The sequence below is a fragment of the Hordeum vulgare genome, chromosome 2H (genome assembly GCF_904849725.1).
Source record: "Hordeum vulgare subsp. vulgare chromosome 2H, MorexV3_pseudomolecules_assembly, whole genome shotgun sequence".
Classification (NCBI taxonomy): Eukaryota; Viridiplantae; Streptophyta; class Magnoliopsida; order Poales; family Poaceae; genus Hordeum; species Hordeum vulgare.
In genome coordinates, this window is record NC_058519.1 from 535452976 (window position 1) to 535474256 (window position 21281).

Sequence of the window (21281 nt, forward strand, 5' to 3'; positions counted from 1 at the left end):
AATCCAAGCTCTTCCATCGTCTCCTCAAGATCGACCGTAGCCGAACCCGATCCCGAAGCCACGTTCTTCATCAGATCTCTCGCCCTGAGAGACAGTCTTCCGCGGGCAGTAGTAGCCGTAGCAAACCCCAGGTCCGTCATGCTGGCACGAGACAATGGCTTCGACGACCCCATGACGGTGTGGGATTGCGCGGGATTCGATTTCTCTACGGAAAGCTTACGCCGCCGTCGAGAGGAGGATAAACCCTAACATAAAGGATGGATACCGCAGTTGTGTGTAGAGTAAAAAAAAATTGAGACAAAAGAAAAGAATAGGTTCACGGAGGTTGCGGGTTCGTTTGGACAGTGAGGAGGAATTGATTTGGGGATGGGCTACGTGAAATCTACTATGCTGGACTAGCCCGCTACGACGGCCATACGGGTCATGGTCGGGCCGGGCCGGGCCGGGATGGGCAGGGCCGTACTCTGATAAGTTTGTCCTCCTCCGGGACTCCGACCGCCCTCGTCGGCGAGAGGGCCCCGGCTGCGCTCTCCAGTGAGCCTCCACTCCCACCACCGCCTCCCTCGCCTCACGCACGCAGCACAGTCTCGCTCCCGGACCCCACCACCCGCGCCGCTCCTCCGCCGCGGCGATGCTCCTCGCCGGGCCGCAGCCCCCTACCCCGTCGCTGCTGCTCCCGGAGAGCAGCGGCGAGGACGGCGGCGCCCACGACCACGACTCCTCCTCGCGCGCCTCGGCCCCGAAGAAGCGCGCCGAGACCTGGGTCCAGGACGAGACGCTCAGCCTCATCGCGCTGCGCCGCGAGATGGACAACCACTTCAACACCTCCAAGTCCAACAAGCACCTCTGGGAGGCCATCTCCGCCAAGATGCGGGAGCAGGGCTTCGACCGCTCCCCGACCATGTGCACCGACAAGTGGCGCAACCTCCTCAAGGAGTTCAAGAAGGCGCGCAGCCACGCCCGCAGCAGCGGCGGCGCCAGTGGGAACGGCTCCGCCAAGATGGCCTACTACAAGGAGATCGACGACCTGCTCAAGCGCCGCGGGAAGGCGGCCAGCTCGCCCGCGGGGAGTGGTGGTGGGGGTGGCGCCGCGAAGAGCCCCACGCCCACCTCCAAGATCGAGTCTTACCTGCAATTCGCGGATAAAGGTATGATGCTCCCCCTTATCCTTCTGACTAAGACGGCCTTGCTTTGCGTGCTGAAATGGATAGAGGCTTTCAACTCTTCATCCCAGTAGTATCTGACAACCTCGAGTTTTGATCATAGATCAATGGATTAGGTATACATCAGTATAAATTTAGGTACACATCAATTAATTGTTGCCTGTGCACCGCCAATTACTAGCAACTTAAGCTGTTATCAGTAAGCATTGCTGCAGAAATTCGGATATTACAGTGTTGTTTTCTGTCCAGTTCACTGGCTGACTACTGGCACACCATTGTGTAGTAGTATGAAGTTAGTTCACAGTTCAAGCTTACTGATCTACCCGTACCATGGGGTGAGAATGCTTAGCAGTTAGCAGTTAGCACAAGTCTGTTTGCTAAGCAAAGTACATATTTGCAATTGGTATGGGTCTCCAGCTCGGGGTTTTGTGTGTCGGTGGGTGCATACTAGGTAGCACTATCTGATATGGTTTTGGATTTATGTGTCTGGTGGGTCTGCTTACTTATAATGACTGCTGGGTTTAGTAACTGAACATTTGGACTTGTGTTTATATTTGGTTTATGATCGATTGGATTTCTGTTAGCTTATGGATTCATGTTCACTGCTATCAATCTAGGTTTTGAAGATGCCAACATTCCATTTGGCCCTGTTGAAGGTACTAATATATTCTGCCTCTGCTATAATTGCTACCTATTTCTTTCTGTGTCTTATTTTGTGAGCATCTTCTGTGTTTATACCTATGATCTTCCACTTACTTGGCTCAATATTCTGTCAGAAAGTTGTGCCTGCCTAGAGGTTAACATACCAAGCTTGAGCTAAAGTCATTTGTGGACCAGTTGTTATTTTCATTTAATGGGTGAACACACCAAAAATGTTCCAACAATAGTGAGTTTCTTGGTGAGGCCTTTTTTTTTTCTTAGCCTTGTAGAACTTTTTTGTTCTCATTACTCACTAGTTGTGCACTTCATTATAGAAAGAGAACTGGTGAGGTTTTATTAAACAAAATTGCCAGATGGTAAGATACACAATTTTAACACTGTTTAGACTGGAACATGGAGATTAAAAACTCTCGAAAGGAGAATGCAGGGAAAGAAATTATCTTTGTATAATTAAAAAAAGAGTAAAGTGCATTAGAAATCCTATAAGTATACTGGCAGAGGGTGTCGAGTTAGTCCTCTCCTAATGTATGAAAGTGCATATTTCAGTCCCAGTAATGCAACAAGTGAGGCATCACAGGTCCTATCGTGGTTGAATCAGTTCTGACCTCCAAGTGTGGTGGGTTGACCACTGCCAATTAGGCCAGCTGAAGGTAAAATCATGTGATGTTCAGGGAGGCGAGTGGCAGATCTGCAGCTCCAGCGAGCAAAGAAGTACCCATCTTGCCCGCATCCCTTGCTGAAAAACAGGAGAAGGGTCTCCCAACAATGGGAGAGAGGAGGAAGAGGAGGTGGGGTGTTGGAAAAGTGGAGAGAGAGAGGAGCAGTTGGTAGGAGAAGAAGAGAGGTAGTAAATAGGAGGATGGAGAAAAGGATTTATGATTATAAATTTTGACATTTTATATCTGGCCTAGCATGAGTTTTGCCGTCAAGTGACCCTCAGCCTACGTGGCAGTGTGCTCAACCCACTATGATGCAGGCCAGCACTGTTTTGGCCCAGGTAGGACCTTTTGTGACTCACTTATTGCATTGGACACAAATGCGTACTTCCGTACTATTAGGACTATATTGACACCCTCGGTATACTAGTAGGACCTCTGTTGCACTTCACTCGTTAAAAAACCTGACATCTAAACCAAATAGCTCACTAATCAAGGAAAAAAAATCAGATGCGCCATCATGTAAACATGGCGTTGTGACCAATTTGGTACTAACTCAAACTTGAATTGCTCCTCATCGTTTTATTATTTAGTTCATGCATTTTTATAATCCAACTTCTATCATCAATATTTGCCTACTGCAATTGTGGTTTGTGAAGACAAGGGTATGATTACTGATGATTTTTTTTCCTGTTTCTGTTTTACAGCGAGTCATCCAATTGCCTTAACGACAGCTGATGCAGTTGCAACCAATGGTGTGAATCCATGGAACTGGAGAGACACCTCAACTAATGGTACTGGTTCTACACAATGAAAGTTGAATACATTATAAGGTTTTATGGATTTTCAACAGCGTGAAACTGGAACAATTCGGAATGCTGCTGTCCAGCTGTTCAGTTGATGAACTGAATTTGGTGTTTAACTGGATTAGTATTTGTTCTGGTTATGTGAATATCCTGCTCCTTTAAGAAACCTGAAGACAAATATGATTTTAAGAACCTATAAACTTAACAAACTCTTCATAGGTGCAATTTTTAGAATGTGGAAGCATCTCTTGATAGTCTTATTACCCGCTAGCTTGCTGCTACTGTTTTAGTGTATTTCTACTTGATAGGTAACACATACTCCCTCCGTTTCTTTTTACTCCGCGTGTAAATTTTGTGTCAAGTCAAACTTTACGAAGTTTGGCCAAATTTATATTAAAAAATATCAACATCTACAATACCAAATATATATAGTACGAAACTACATTCCATAAAGATTCTAATGATATAGATTTGGTATTGTGAATGTTGATATTTTTTTCTATAAGTTTGGTCAAAGTAGAGATACTTTGACTTTAGACAAAAGTTATATGCAGACTAAAAACAAACGGAGGGAACACGAGTAAATTTTATCACTCCCTTCGATCAATATTAATTGACGTTGTTTTAGTACAACTTTGTACTAAAGTTAGACGAAAGCAGCGTCAGTTAATATGGATCAGAGGGAGTACTATGTTTTAAGGTGCTAGAACTTTGCTTGGATGGAACAAACACTCAACTCCACCAACACAAAATAGCACTGAATAATAACATTTTCAGGTCAACTCAATTATTTATATTCCTTTTCTTAATCTGTTGCATTGATGTGCAAACCTGCATAAACCTCATACAGGTGGAGATAATCATGGTACTTATGGTGGGAGGGTCATCCTAGTCAAGTGGGGTGACTATACTAAAAGAATAGGGATTGATGGTACTGCTGAGGCAATTAAAGAGGCCATCAAATCTGCCTTTGGATTAAGAACAAGACGCGCTTTTTGGCTTGAAGATGAGGATGAGGTTGTTCGTTCCTTGGACAGGGACATGCCAGTCGGAATATACGCTCTTCATCTTGATAATGGTAATTGTGAAATGTATTCTTTTCCAAGAAATACGATTCTTTACTTTTCTTATCTTAAGAATCAAAAAGGACATAGTATAGTTCTATGGATCATTGATACATTATTGTTCATTTTTCCTTCCTGACTTGATGAATTTTGCATCTATCTTGCATCATCTTGGTCACTGGTCAGTAATCGGTAAATCTGGTTTGTAATCGGTAAATCTTCTATGCATACTCATGGGCATTCATTTTGATGATCATGATGTCCCCACTCAAGTGAACCTGTTCGGCAACCTGTGTTGGGTATGCACATTGCTGTTGAAATTATCTCAATATGTATGAAACAAAGCAATTGTTGGTTTAATCACTATTGAAGTTTTTTTAACTCCATTACAAAAATAGTACCCCCCCCCCCCCCCCTTCACAAATCTAAGATGTTTTGGATATTTTAATATGGACTAAAATGAGTGAACAAACACACTAAAATGTGTATATACATCCGATTCACAAAAAAGTTAGAACACCTTATATTTATGAACGAAGGAAGTGGTTACTGAAGGTTGTCGATCCAATCTCATCCCCGGATGTTCATTTTCAGGGATAACAATCAAACTCTGCACATTCGAAGATGCAGACCGCATGACAGTCCGGACAGAAGATAAAACATTCTACACCGAAGACGACTTCAGAGATTTTCTGTCACGACGTGGTTGGACACTCCTCAGGGAGTATAGTGGCTACAGAGTCGCTGATACTCTGGACGATCTTCGCCCTGGCGCGATTTACCAGGGGATGCGCTCACTTGTCGATTGATCCTGCATCATTTGTCCCACAATGGGCATCTATATCTGGGGTATGTTGGTTTTGAGCCCAAGTTCGTGCTTGCCCATTGTTGGCAAGAAAACGAACTAGAATGGCCAAGTTTTTGGGCCATGATAAAAAATAAATGATCATGGAAACATACCCCTAATTTATCTACCGTATAAGCGGTCCGTTCATACAGTTGAACATAGTTTCAAAGCCAGTATTTAGGCGTGTCCCTGACTGTAAATGTATTCCTGTATCCGGGAGCCATATTGTAGGAATGGCTATCTAGGTAAATATTATTATATATTATAGCCATGGAAACAAACTCTGTAAGGTCGCCTGAGTTTCAGTTTGCTCAGTTATTGTTACAGGAGCCATGACCAGGCTGTTTGAGATCCATTCAATTGCTTCATGGTGTTGTTTGCTTTCCCGTTTAGATCCAACACAGGAGTTACTTGTGACACTGGGCGAATTTCGCCTCAGAACTTGTAAGTGGACTAGCACATACATCCAACACATAGGGGGTAGGCAAATTTCGCCTCAGAACTTGTGAGTAGAAAACGGCAGGCGATACATCCAATTCAGGGATAACATAACAGTACAGTTTTTCGTAGACGCAGGGAGAAAAATTTCGAAGGCAGGGGGAGCAGCAGTAGGATAACGACGCCCAGACGTCGTGAATGAACGATTCACACAGAGCTTCACGCCCGCAGGGGATGTCTGGACGCTCTGGGTGTCACACCACAGGTCAGTCACTGCTCATCCAAGTCGTCCACCTTGTACGACACCAGCGTGTCCACCTTGTGGATCTGCCGTCACAACAACGCAACATTAGCATTAGCAATTCATGGAGCAGCGTTGTGCACCCACCAATGGACTGAGGATGAGTAAATTGTTGTTGTTACCTTGGTGTCGAACGAGTGCAGCTTCACCATCTGCGGGTTATCGATGAGCTTGGCGTCGCTCTCCATCCAGGTGAAGGGCACGGTGGTGTCCGAGTCGGTGTAAGCCAGCACGTCGAATATGCCTGCCCAAAACGATCGACGCGACAGTTAAAGAGGGACAGTGAGAGCACAGAGCAGGAATGGTGTGGAGCAATGGCGGCATGGCTTTGCTTATCCTTCTCCTTACATGGCTCGTCGAGGCAGGGGAGGAAGGAGATGCAGGAGTTGACCTGCCGCATGATGGCCTGGATCTCCCTCATGATCTCCTTGTCGCTCTTCTCCTTCACCACCCTGACAAGACACCATCAGAAGCGTCAGAACAACCGCCGTTTCTTCAGTTCGATTAGGACTGAACAGAACAATAATCGTAGAGACAGGGAGGGAGGGAGGCGGGGTTCAGAGCGGCGTATATACATACCCTTTCTCGACGACCTCGCCGTCAGTGATGATGCTGAAGTTCCAGCGCTCGAGCACCTCGCTGGTGGCCTTGCTCATGATGACCAGCACAATCCTCTGCAGCTTCCCACCCTCCAGCCACTCTGCAGTCCGCAGCAATACAGGTGAGGAGGAAAATAAGGGGGAACAAGAGATCTCGGATGGGGACGACGAACCTGAGAGCTGGGAGGTGAGGTTGGTGAGGAAGGTCTTGACGGCCTCGTCCTGCGTGAGCAGCATGGGGAGGCCGTACTTCTTCACCTTGGCGAAGCTCTCCTCCGGGTACACCCCGCGGTTGTACAGGATGCTGCAGCCACACCGAAAACACCACGAATCAATCCCCATTGCCGAAATTTCGCTCTTACCCGCTCCATCTCAAATAAACCGGCGCCGGGGATAAGAGACGACGCCGCGCACCTGTTGGCCGCGTAACCTGCCACCGAATCATCCGATCAGACACTGGAGAGGGGAGGAGGGGAAGGGGGGGATCGGGTGGCGGCGCGTGTTGGTGCGTACCGAAGAACTCGCTGACGATGGCGGCGGAGCCCTTGAGAGTGATGATGTCCTTGGAAGCCGACCTCGACGCCATCTCTCCTCGGCCTCGGTCGTCCTCGCGGCGGCGCTTTGCCTTCTTCGCTCTCTCTCGCCGGCTGTGGGTGCGGCGGGTCGGGGGAAGAAAGGGGAGCAACGGGCAGCGGGGCGGCGGCTGGGCTATGGAATGGGACGGGAAAAGGGGTAAGTTGGGAAGTCGGGTCGCGGTTTCGAAATGGATCGGCCGATTTGGTGGATGCGCACGGGGCTGCCTTTTAAAGTGGACCGGACCGGCGCCCCCCAACGGTCGTCTGTGGGTAGGCCACCGCACTGGGCTTCGGGTGCACGATCGCTGCTGCAAAAAAGCTTCCCTGTTCGGCTAATGAAATCTATCCATAAAAAAAACGAAAAGCTTCCCTGTTAGACCTATCGTAATTCATCTATTAAATCTTACCTGCCTAACTAATCCTATTGCCTCTCTGATTTTTATGGGTGTGGCCCCCTCCCACCCCCTTCAATACAATCCCAAGTCTCCATGCTTTCAATCATGTAAAAACCGAACTCCATCTGTCACAGTTTAAAAGGCACGTTAAACTTACGTGCATTTTTATAATAGATAAGATTTAAGGCACATTGCATTTACTCCTATTAGCTAATTAGCACTCCGTTGTACTCCTACTTCTATCTGCATGCGTAGTGTGAATGTTATTTTTCAGTTCATCTTACAGCCAATCAATAACTATCTAGGTTTCACAGAATTTTCAAGCACGGCTTCTAAACCATGACGAAGGTACTACATTAGTTTAAGTAGGTCTAGAATTTCTCCTAAAAAGGCTAATGAAATCTAAAATGTATCCAAATCAGAGAAGAAACTAAAATGTCCCTATGAAGATATTCGATAAAAAAAGAAACTCAAGTATCCGTTCAGGGACATCTGATAAAAAAGAAAAAGAAATGTTTTAAAGAAACAGAAGTCTCTGTGGCTACGAATTAAGGGCATGGTGTACACAAAGACCGTTTTGATTTGCTTTACTAGCTTTTACGTTGAATACAAAGAGAAAAAAATGGTTTTTGGGACAACGGAGTGATGAGTGAGCCCCGTTAAACTCCACATTCGTAGGTAAGAAGAAAAAAGAACATGGTTCAGAAAGAAGGGCATGTTTTTTGGTACATAAGGAAGGGTCTTTGCAGTTATTTTCCCAAACCGTCAGTCTAGATCGTTTCTGGCTATGATCAGATGGTGCAAACACGTTGGACGTGAGGAGAGGAGGCTCGTGCGTAGGAGGTAGGACATGTCCAGTGCTTTCTCTTCTTCATCTTTTTTCTCTTCTTGTGATGCTTTCGTTCAATACTTCTTTTCAGATTTGAATTTCCAATTTATAAGACATCTTGCTTTGGGAATAGGCAAACATCAGTTTTAAGCCCATTAATATGCAAAAGGTTATCCATGTAGAAATTCTGTTATGAGCCCATTAACAGTAAGTACAATAGCATGCTTAGGCTACTAACATTGGTCATAATGGAAAGTATCATTTATTAGTACTATTGTATGACACTACCTTCACAATGCATAGTATTGTAACTTGGTATCATGGTTGTCTTATTTATTGTCATGCAAGACACATATTAGTACATCATTTAGTATGATGCAATATCATGTTATAGTATTCAAAATTCTCTTTTCTCATTTAATTGTGTGCCACATAAGCAAAACTGACCAATTAGCATGCATAATACTGCACATGATACTCTTATTGTGATCATCCTAAAGTGGGGAGTATGATATACTAGTACCATGCATATGATATTAGTGTATGATACTACATACATAGTGCATAGTATCATAGATGATCTTATTTATTGTCATGCATGACACATAGTAGCACATCACTTATGATACAATATCTTTGTATGTTACTCTAATCCTCTCTCTTATTTAATTGCCCATCACATCAGCATATTTGCTACTACCGAGTGCATGATACCGACTAAGATACCTCCATTGTGGCCAGCCTTAAAGACCACTTAAATGTTAATTTTGCATATATGGAGGAGAGAGACGTAAAAATGTGAGGAAAGTGGGCTTTCATGCAGGAGTCTAGCTATATGTGTGCTTCCAGGAAGATACAATATATGAGGAAAGAGATAAAGAGAAGGTATGGAAAAGTAATACTCTTATAGCTAACCTTGTTGTATGAATGACTATAAATAATGACTATATATGACATGACAACATCATATAACCAACAATTGCTATACTATGAACCATGCTGCAACAAGAATTTAAGTTTCCTATCCTATTTTGATTTCTATGTGAAATGAACCATTGTATGGAGAATATTATGCATGTAGCATTAATATGTTGACTAGCACTGAATTAGCTCCTCATTAGTTGTGAGGATTTAAAAAATGTGACGACCAACCCATGAGGGAGTGAATATATCTAAAGTTGCAATTTTTTTTTGAAAAGTGAAATCACAATCTTGATAAATTGCATCAACCATGCTATAAAATTTTAAGATCAAATCCGATTAACAATATATATACATGGCACAAGCATAGCTACTATGATGAGGAGGCCAACAACTTTGATGACACATTGTTGGAAGAACATATGTGTTGAATAGACCCAACCAATTGATATACTTCGAGATCGTGTCGTCATTCAGTTATTAGAAATAACACCGAAGTTAACGTTTGCATAATTCCTTAGACCCTGTAGGTAGTATTAAGTATCTTCATACAAGATGATGTACATTGGGGGTTTTATAACCTCAATCATAATAGGGTAATCATAACGATAACTTACAAGTTCATCAGAATTTTTTGACAAGATACTTGATAGACAAAGACTGGGATTTGCACATAAGACAATGAGAGAGATATTAGGGCCTTATCGATGTGAAACTATCTATAATTGTCTGGTCACAAACAACGTGCCTTGTTCACATGAATGCCAGAACATGGAACAAGAAAGAGAACAAAACCAATACGAGGAAACTCGCATGGTGATCAAGTTGTTTGTTCACTTGGATGCCAATAAATCTCACCTCGAGTTTTGGAAAGTATCACAAAGCAAAAGGAATAGTCCATGTGAATAATAGGATCACTCAATATTTGTTCATATGGGTGTAGGGGTTAATATGGATGTCCAATGTTCCACTATTGATCACTGAACCGAAAGGAGTTCCATGTTCATGTCTACACTTTACTGAACCTATGTGGCACATTCTTAAGGGCCATTGATTTGTTGAGAATTAGAAGTGTATGAGTCTTAGAGTAATTCTCCTAAATAGTTCCTGGAATAATGAAAGTGTTTTCGAGAGAGAACCAAAAGTGAGTTCCATGTTCATATCTACATTTTACTGAACCATGGGGCACATTCTTAAGGGCCACTAATCTGTTGAGAATTAGAAGTGTATGAGTCTTAGAATAATTCTCCTAAATAGTTCCTGGAATAATGAAAGTGTTTTCAAGAGAGAACCAAAAGTGTTTTAGTGAAAACCGAAAGTTTTTTGTGAACAAAAAAAGTTTAGGAACCTAGAGAAATACCACCAAGACGCTAGGAAGGTCTTGGATTTTTTTGGATCCTCCCGAGAAATACCTAGGGTGCCATGGCTAGCCCTAAGACAAGGCCCAAGTGGGGAGGAAGTGATGACCAACAAGTATATGGGATCTATCATAGCCTTTTTGACAAGTAAGAGTGTCGTTCTCAACAAGGAGCACAAGGCATTAACAAGTACTCCCTCCTTACCATAATATAAGTCAATTTTGCAAGCTAACATAGCCTACAAAAATGCCTTATAGTGTGGGATGGAGGGAGTAGTTTTCAACAAGGTTTCATTGTAAATGTTGTAAAGATAATTTGATAGATTTTTTGATAGCAACATAATTCATAATAAGGCAAATAGTAAAAAAGCAATAGAGTGCAGCGAAGTGGTCCAATCCTTATCTATTCCAAGGACAAATCGGTTGTGTTTCTTATAATAGCTAAAAGGTTCTTGAGAACACATAGGAATTGCGCTAAGTTGCTTTCACCAAGTTCCATTAAGTTACCCTTCATTGATTTGATAAGTGTTGAGTGGGTGTACCGGAGATAAGGTATTATTTTTATTTGAACAAATACCTACTTATGGGTATATGATCCATGTAAGCTTTGGCAAATACGTTTCTGACATACGGGCTAATAATACACTAACGTGGCACCTTAGAGTTGGGCCCGTCCAAGGTTTTATAACTGACGGTTCCTGTCAGTAATAAGTCGAGCATCAGTTTTGATCGGTCAATGCCGCTCACATATGATCCCAAAAGGTTCTTACGTAGGTGTTTACACGTGGGACTAGAGGTGGGTGATGTGGATGCTTACATGTGGGTCCATACGCTCGTGACGACATCCATAACCTTCATAATTTGTATACTCCAATAATTCATTTTATATTTGAATTTGCTGTCAAATTGGACGAAATTTCATAATTTTCTCTCGATGGTTTGATTCATAATTGGCAACATTACAATAAAGAACCAGGGGCAAAGTATCACACAACAAAAGAAGTCACGTGTGTGAGCTTCAACTGCATCCTGCTACTCTTGAATGGTCTTGTTGACAACTTTAGTTCTTCGTGGAGGTCTAATAGGGCATTACAACTTCTTCATTATTGTGTGCGAGAGCCAATTTCAAACCTTCAAGTTCATCCTTGTGCTCTAGCAGGGCCTTCTTGATAAATTCAAGTTCTTGCTGCTGCTCTTTGAGGGGCGTCTTGATTGCTTCAAGTTCTTTCTGCTCGTTTTCCATGGCCTTCTTGACAACTTCAAGGTATTCAGTTGCTCTCGCGGTTCCTCCTTACGTGCTTCAAGCTCTTCATGCTGCTCGCCCACGGCCTTGTTGACAACTTCATGGTCTTCCTGCTTCTATGATAGGGCTTATTTGCCAGCTTCAAGTCTTTATGTTGCTTGACCAGGGCCTTATTGACATCTTCAAGGTCTTCCTGCTGCTCTAGCAGGACCTCCTTGTCAACTTCACGCTCTTCATGCTACTGTGCCAGGGCCTCCTTTCCATTTTTTGCCTCTTCATGCACCCATGCTAGGGCCTCCTTGCGAGGTTCACGTGTTCAACCTCTTCATGCTGATATGTTATGCCCCCCTTGATAGCTTCAGGCTCTTCATGTTGATGTTCCAGGACCTCCTTGACAAGTTTGTGCTCTTGTTCCTCTGCCAGGGCATTCCTTACTACTTCAGTTTGTTTATGTTGCATATTGATAGGTCCAATTTCTTCATGATGGCCTTCTAGAGTTGCATGCATCTCACCATTTGTGAATTCCGACTCTGCCTATAGTAATCATATACGCAAGTTACCGATGTGGTTTAATATTTAGGTATTGTATTGTTCCAGAATATTAATGCATTTATGGTAGTGTACATTCTGTAAGAAAATAATATAGTATATGGATTTAAATATCCTATTTAAATAAGTGTGCACATGGTAATAAGTATGGTAGCTAACCGGTTCAACCCGCTTTCTCTTCGACGCACTTGAGCTTTGCATAACAGTCATCTCTTCTTCGTTTTTGTCATAGAAATGTCTCCTATGATGTAATTCAACATATTAGGTTATAATCTACATGTTGTAGTACCTTTTTGAATGTAAAGCTACCTAAACATATTGTCACCAAAGTTGAAGGGTTTTATACCCTTGATCCTTGTTGGGGACTGCTTGAATAATCTCAAATGTCATTTGTGATCTTTTCACATCTACTGTAAAACGATGATGACAGTTAAACATGTAAGTACTTGATATTGTATAAATAAATTAAGCTAGTAATATTTATATTGTCAACATAATTTACTCCATAGAAAAATCAATATGAAAGGAAATAATCAGTGAACTAGAACAAGATACGATGAAAGTTTGGACAAACAATTTGAGTGTAAAAACATTTTTTACAAACAAGAAGATCATAAAAAAGTAAAATGAGTAATTAGTTGGTAAATTATATCGTATCACCTTTCATTTAGTTAGAACATCCTACCCATAATATAAAATCCCATCCTTACTAGGACCCTAGAAAAAATGACCCACACTCCTAACTCGGATAAGAACCCTAAAAGTTTGTTCTAGTACAAGCAACAATCTTAATATAGATTGCATCTCCGATTCAATAAGGAACTAGATGTGCAAATCTAGACGCATGTGTAGATTTGATGCGGGGGAGTATGGTGTGGCTTCGTCATTTAAGGTGAGGTATTGGAGTACTTTTACCTTCAAAGAGGATGGAGTCTAGCGAAATGTCGTCATTCCTGTCATGTGACATGAGTGGAGTGAACGGTTTGTAGCGGCGGAGCTATAGACACACATGGAGAGGGGTAAGGATCTAGGTTAGAAAACAGAAATGAGGAGACACTTTGTTTCATGAAAGGAGATGTGGCGATACCTCTCCAATGTATCAATATTTTTTTTCAGATTCATGCTATTATTTTTATCAATCTTTTATGCTTTACACACCATTTTATATCATTTTCTGGAACTAACCTATTAACCCAGTGCCCAATGTAATTTGCTATTTTCTGCGTGTTTTTGGCTTTTCAAATATTTTGTACCAAATGGAGTTTGAACGTGACAAAGTATTTTGACAATTTTTTGGACCAAAAGAAGACATGGAAGCTTCGGAGCGAGACTAGTACGAGGAAGAGACAAGGGAAAGGGGCTCACATTGAGGGGTAGGACATGCCCTCCCCCTTGTGACTCCCTCGTGGGTCCAACTTATCGCCTCTATGGCCTATAAATTCACATACATCCCAAAAACCCTAGGAGAGCACTCTGAACCATTTTTTCGCCGCTACAAGTCTTTGTTCCTTCGTGATCCCATTTGGAGGCCTTTTCCGGTACTCTGACGGAGGGGGAATCCATCACAAAGTCCGTCTTCATCAACCTTGTTGCCTCTCCAATTATGTGTGAGTAGTTCCACTAGGACCTACAGGTCCATAGCTGTAGCTCTCTCTCTCTCTCTCGTTTGGTCTTCAATAAAATGATCTCTTCGGAGACCTATTCGATGTCATCTTTGTGGTGTGTTTGTTGTGATCCGGTGAATTTTGAGTTTATGTTTAGATTATCCATTGAAAGTAATTGATCCAATTTGAGATTTATTATGTGTGATTTCATATAGCTATCTACGCTTTCCATTCTATAAATTTGCTTTGGCCATGTAGATGACTAGATCTTCAGAGGGAGTGGTGCATATTAGTAGGTTCAATCTTGGGGTGCCCTCACGTTGTGACAAGAGGATAGCGAGGCACATATTGTATTGTTGCTGCTAAGGATAAAATGACGGGGTCTGAACATATTATTTCATCTTACTTTGTCTACATTTTGTCATCTTGCTCAAAGCATCACTCTGTTATTTATAAACTTAATACCATGGATGCATGTTGGATAGTGGTCGATTGGTGGAGTAATAGTAGTAGGTGTCGGTAAGTTTAATGGTATAGTTATCACGGAAATAATGCCTATGTATTGATCATGCCATGAATAACAACATAATTATTTGCTTTTCCACCAATTGTCCAACAGTAATTTGTGAACCCACCGCTACTATGCTCATGAGAGAGATGCCACTAGTGAGAACTATGGCCCCTGGATCCATTCACCTATTATATATTCCAAAAACATATAAAAGTTGTTGCTGCAATTTTTTATTCTTTTATTTATATTTATCTACACTATAACGAGTACAAGGGCTTGACAACGCTCTTGCGTGCGTTGGGTGCAAGTATTTGCTCTTGTGTGTGTGCAGATACTATTGATTATTTATTTGCGTCGTTTTCTATTGATTCGATAAACCTTGATTCTTAATTGAGAAAAATACTTATTACTACTTTACTACATGACCCTTCCTCTTTGAGGAAAATGCCAGCGCCATCACAGGTAGCATGTGGTTGCTGTTAAAAGGATAGGCTGTATTTATAAAGGGAAACGTTTCCCTTCGGCGCGCTGGCGGAACCAACGCGCCGGTCGCTCGCTCGCTCGCGTGGGTCATGCAACATTTTTCACACGCGTGCGCTTCGCTGGTCAGTGGATGCAACTTTTATACCGTGTAAATTTGCTGTAACTACTGTTTAATTTTGCTACTAGCGTTTTTTATTTGTTACATCTGTCCACTAAAAAAAGTTGCGTTCACGTTTGGTTGCAACTCGACTTCACTGATTTTTTCGCTACAACCGGTGTTTTTTGACTTCTGCTACAACTGTGTTAATTTTTGCTACAACCGGCATCATTTTGTGCTACAACCGTTCACTAAAAAAGTTGCATACATGTTCACGTAGATTTTGCTACAACCGCGTTTGACTTTTGCTACCACGCATCATCAGCTTTATTTTTTTGCTACGATCACGTAGATATTTTTTTGCTATAATTATTTTTTTGTTGTAACCGTTGATGAAAATTGTTGCATCACGCCGAAATTTGCTGCATCGAGGAAAAAATGTTGCATGGATAGATCTAACGGTGCGGACGCACGACGGTTGACGGATCGTGCGGCCCACGCGCCGGCGCAGAGCACTCGCCATTTAAAAAGGGGGTGGGGGTTGGTCGAGCGGACCTTTCAAACATACTGGAGGAAAGGAAAAAAATTAGGCTAGTTGGAGTGAACGATATTTTGTAGGTAAAGTCAATCATGAGGGAAGGATTTTTTTTGTGGGGGATGCTAGTTAGAGGAAACACTATTTTTGAGGAAAGGTCAAGTAGGATGGAAGGAAGATTTTTTTAGGGAAAGGCTAGTTAGAGGTAACGTTGTTTTTAAGGGAAGTCAAGTAGGAGGGAAGGGTCGCACGTACGTGTGCTAAGTTTTACCATGTTAGAGGATCGTGGTGCACAATATATTTTTAATTGTGCATGTAACTTCAACATGACATTATGATGTGAACTGTGGTTGTGTCATGGGTGTACAATTTCATACCCGTGGTCGTGTTGTCGATTGTTAAGTCATATCATAAATTCAATTGTAGTGTGTCATTTTTAGTCAATATGATGCATAACACATTGTGAATTGGATTCCAAAATGTTGATTGTGTGCCTCCCTTACGACACTTTTGAGTTCTTTCTACGCATTTCTAGGTATTTTTAATATATTTTTTTAAACACACCTATTAATCTATGCAAACATGTGGACTATTTTAGAATCTTAGAGAAACACATTAAAGTACTTTTGGAGTTCTTTAGTATTTTAGCGAAAGTGAAAAGAGAAAAAAAACAACAAGAATGAAAAATACTATTTACATGGGAAAGCTCCCAACAAGCAAAAGAAGAAACAAGAAATATCAAGAAACAAGAAACAAGAAACAAGAAACTATTTATATTTTTGGATTTTTGTTTTAATACCACAAACTAGAAAAGCAAGAAAGAAAATCTGAAAAGAAGCGAGAAATATTTTTTGATTTTTTCAATTTTCCAAACACACAAAAGAAAAGTGAAAATAAAACTAACATGGATATACAATGAAAGAGGATGAACACCGACAATTGAAATGAAATGTGTGAACATGAATGCAATATCAGTGAGAAAACGTGACCCCCAAGCTTAAGCTTTAGGGCTGGCTTGGTAATCACCATCGCTCGTCTAGACAATAATCAAAGTGATAGATCATGGAGGTGTTCTGCGCCGCCTCCTGAGCCAGGCGAGCGGCCTCTACTGCCTCGTTGTACTCGTGTGCTTCATTCTCATAGATAAAATATCTTTGTTTGTTGTGAAAGTCAAAGAGAATAGATGCATGCAAAATAAAAAAGACAACACGATATTTATAAAATATCAAATTATAGTCGTATCTCTGAGCTGTGTCTTTAATAAAATCACGGTGCCACATTGCCTCGAAGTCTAGATATTTATCACGTAATATGGGATCGCTGGGGCGAGATATGACCCCTAGACTTGCGGCTACGTTGGAGACAGAAATTCCTCCATACAAATCACCATTGCCTGCATTGCGGTGCAACATACGTGCAACAATTACTCCAAGATTATATGGTTTAGTTCTTGTGAAGGCGGTGTGAATAATGCTCAAGTGAGGGGCGCAAAGCGCACTTCAATATTTCTTATGAAAAATGCATTTCCCATTAAATGATGAAAAGTATCGAATAGAGGGGAATTGAATACTTTTTACTCTAGCTTGCATAACTCCTCTATCCTCACCATTGCAAAGACTATTAAGGAACATATCATAATCAGATTTTTGCGGTTCACTAAGTGAACCCCAATATGGAATTTTCATGTATCATAGAATTCTTCTAGAGACATACCATAGGATCTATCATAAAGATGAAACAAAAATCTAGAATCACTAGAATGGTACTCAAGATTATGAGTGAATGAATGGGTGAGGTTATAATGTTGAGTGCACTTATGGGCGAGGAAGGCGGTGAGCTCAGTGCTCTGAATATATTGATCGAATTCTTCCTTAATACAAGCACCCAACATGAACTAGTTACACGACCATCGACTTGATTTAGCTTCGGCAATCCACACTAAACTTGCCCTTGGTTCAAATGCTTGTAGTACCGAGCTTTTGCTCAATGATTCTACAGAGGACCTTCTCCTCGAGGAATTCCTCCTAAAGATGTTCATTTTCCTCAATGGGAATATGAATCTCCCCAACAAGAAGAATCTCATATTTCTTCTTGGCAGTAGCAAGAAAAAATTTAAACTCTCCAATAGTAATTGTGGTAATTTTCTCAATGGAATTGCTATTATGCACCAAAATTTGTTTCTTTAGAAAGTGCATTGTATGTTGTTTACCATTGACATGAAAATTAACCTTGCTTTTGTTGCAATCAATAACAGTCCGTGTAGTATTCAAAAAGTGTCTACCAGGTTTTCGTCCTCGTGCATCTCAAGAATAAGTAAGTTTGTTAAGATAGTAACGTTTGCAACCATAACAAGGACATCCTCACAAATTCCAATAGGTATAGTAGTGGATTTGTCAAACATTTGCAAAGATATTTCAGTAGGTGTGAGCTTATTCAAATCAAGTCCTTTATATAAAGAGAAAGGCAAAACACTAACACCGCCTCCTAGATCACATAAAGCGGTTTTGACATAATTTCTTTAATGGAGCAAGGTATCATGGGTATACCAGGATCTCCCAGCTTCTTAAGCACTCCACCATCAAAAGAATAATTAGCAAGCATATCATAAATCTCATCTTGAGGTATCTTTCTTTTATTAGTGATAATATCTTTCGTATATTTAGCATAAGGAGGCATCTTCAAGATATTCGTCAAACGTGTTTGTAGAAACACGGGTCTAAGAATTTCAACAAAACACTCAAAATCCTCCCCGTCGTTATTCTTAGAAGGCTTACGATGGAAGGGCATGGGTTTTGAACCCATGGCTCTCTTTCTCTACCATGTTTTCTAGCAACAAAATCCCTCTTATCATAGCGTTTATTCTTGGGAGGTGGGTTATCAAGATCAGCAGTAGGTTCTATTTCTCCATCATTATGAGGTTCTTTATCATTATATGGTTGGGCATCTACATGAACATCATTATTAACATTTTCATTATCATTAGGTGGGTGTTCACTACTAGATTGTGTCTCAACATAAAAAAAGAAACATCATTATGATTCTCAACAGTTTTTTCTATAACAGGTTCTCTAGAAGCATGCAAAGTCTTATCATTTTTCTTTGTCTTTTTAGAATGACTAGGTGAATCATCATTAACTCTTTGAGAATCTTGTTTAATTCTTGTAAGGTGACCTTCATGAAAGAGGGGGTTCCCGAATCATTCTACCACCTCTAGTCATCACTCTAATAGCATGACCATTAAGTTTATTATTCATTTCAGCAAGCAAAACATTTTGTGACTTAGCAACTTGGTCTAATTGTGTGTGAACCATGGATGCATGTTTACCTATACCTTTAACATCACTAGAAATTATAAATATGAAGTTACTCAAACGATCAATCATCATGGCATTTTGTTATAGTTGATTTTTAACATGCGTATTGGAATGTTCTTGCTTATCAATATAATTATCAAATATCTAGAGAGAACTTACATATACTATGTGTGTAGGGATATCAAGTCCATGTATTTCTTCAATGGGTGGTAAATTGTTGACAACTTTATATTTAATACAATTTTCTTTCATAGATCTCTTGGTTTCATGCATATGTTCTAGACTGAGAAATAGAATACCTATCTTCTTGTGAATAGGTTCCGACGGTGTTTCAGGAAGTGTCCAATCATTAGAATTATTCAATATATTATTCAATAATTCGTCAACCTATCCAATAGTTTGTTCCCTGAAAACACAGCCAACACAACTATGTAGGTAATCCCTAGAAGCATTGATTAGTCCATTATAAAGATATCAAGTAATTTTTTTTCTTAAGAGGATGATCAGGCAAAACTTTAAGTAGCCGGAGAAGCCTCCACGAATCTCGAGGGATATTCTCTTATTCAATTTGCACAAAGTTCAATATTTCCTGAAAAGCAACTTGTTTCTTATGAGCACGAACATATTTTTCACATAAGTAACAAATCATATCATGGGGACTATGCACACAACGAGGAGCAAGAGTATGAAACCACTTCTTAGAATCACCCTTTGGCGAGAAAGGAAAAAGAGCTTAAGTATATAGCACTAGTGAATCTTTTCCTCCTAAGCAAATAGTGTGGCGATATCATTTAATTTGCTAAGTGGTGCCACAATAGTTTTAGTTTCGTAACCATGAAAAGGATCACACTCTACCAAAGTAATTAACTCAGGATCAACATGGAATTCATAATCCTTATGAGTAACACATATAGGAGAAGTAACAAACTTTGGAGCATATTTCATATTCTCCATCATAGATTTTTCTTTGAACTTACATAAAAAATTCTTTAAATCATCTCTATCATTACAATCAAGGAAGTCTCTAGCTATCTCCCCATCCATAACATAACAATCATGTACATTAGGCATAGTAATTCTAGTAGGATAATGATACATCTCCAACGTATCTATAATTTTTTCTTGTTCCATGCTATTATATTACCATTCTAGGATGCTTTTTAGGCATTTACATGTTGTTTTATATTATTTTTGAGCACTAACCTATTAACCTAGTGACAAGTGCAAGTTGATGTTTTCTGCATGTTTTTGGCTTTTCCGGAATAGTGTAGAAAATGAAGTCCAAATACCCCCAAAAAAATGATGATTTATTTTGAACAAAATAAGGACCTGGAAGCTTCGGGAGGAAATAGGAGGCTACATAGGGTGGCACCAAGCCAACAAGGCGCGCCCAACGGGGAGGTCGAGCCTTGATGGGTTGGGGCCACCTCCCACGACCTTTGGCCCTCATGTCTATGGAAACACAACTTCTCCCTAAGGTGGTTTTGGTAATTAATAACAACATATGTGTCATTGATCTAATGACTCTTTCTAGTATATTTTAGGAAACGTTCAATGATGCACTGGCTAAGGATTGTGAGGAGAACCCCTAGATGGAAGGAACATCTGTTGGCAAAAAGCTTGAAGACTCTACATTTTATATTTTGTGAGAAGTCATATTTCAGTCCATAGGAAAGCCAATACTATTAAAAGGGAATGAGGTGACTATGATGATCTGGTTGCTCAGTGCCATACCATGTGTATAGGACCTAAAATTATTTTTACAAAATATCATTTTAACCAAAAAGAATTTATTTAATTTAAACTCGCAAACCCTAGTGAATTGAGGTTTGTACTACAAGCCCTCTAATTAGGGACGATATTTTGCGCCAAATATTTTATTTGCATCCTATTCTCAAAAAGATTTCCCAAAACCACAAAATTATTATTTGAAAATTTATTTCCCCATTTTATTTAAATACCTTTTTTGAGGCCATAACTGGTATTTTATGAGGGAAATTATTTTAATGCTTCCATAATATTTGAGAAGATTTAGGGAAACACATTGGACATATATTTTCCATATATAAGAGTTTCAACACATGGTTATGTTTAAAATATTGGATAAAACCCTCCAAAACCCTTCCTGTTCATTTCAAGTATTTGAAATATTTCCGTAAGAAATATTATCAAATAATTCCAGAAAAATTGAAGCAAGTCACACATGATATATGTGGTGATCTTACCAAGTTTCATCTCAATCCTAAATGTTTTGATTCACCAAAATATTCCAAAACCCTCTTTGTCCAGATACAAACTTGAGCAACTTTACATTGCCAAGTACCTACATTTGTG

At 40.6% G+C, this 21281-nt stretch overlaps 2 protein-coding genes across 2 annotated transcripts; one reads left to right on the forward strand and one right to left on the reverse strand.

Moving 5' to 3' along the window:
• Nucleotides 1-454: 454 nt before the first annotated feature.
• On the forward strand, nt 455-5564 carry LOC123427056 (trihelix transcription factor GT-1-like). Its single transcript, XM_045110999.1, has 5 exons — nt 455-1148; nt 1781-1819; nt 3187-3273; nt 4136-4363; nt 4944-5564. The coding sequence occupies exons 1-5, from the start codon at nt 632-634 to the stop codon at nt 5156-5158; spliced, it is 1086 nt and encodes a 361-aa protein (XP_044966934.1). The 5' UTR covers nt 455-631; the 3' UTR covers nt 5159-5564.
• Nucleotides 5565-5603: 39 nt separating this feature from the next.
• On the reverse strand, nt 5604-7303 carry LOC123427057 (mitotic spindle checkpoint protein MAD2). Its single transcript, XM_045111000.1, has 7 exons — nt 7048-7303; nt 6949-6964; nt 6708-6838; nt 6515-6635; nt 6284-6387; nt 6058-6179; nt 5604-5961 (listed from the first exon to the last, which is right to left on the reverse strand). The coding sequence occupies exons 1-7, from the start codon at nt 7118-7120 to the stop codon at nt 5905-5907; spliced, it is 624 nt and encodes a 207-aa protein (XP_044966935.1). The 5' UTR covers nt 7121-7303; the 3' UTR covers nt 5604-5904.
• Between the last annotated feature and the right edge of the window lie 13978 nt (nt 7304-21281).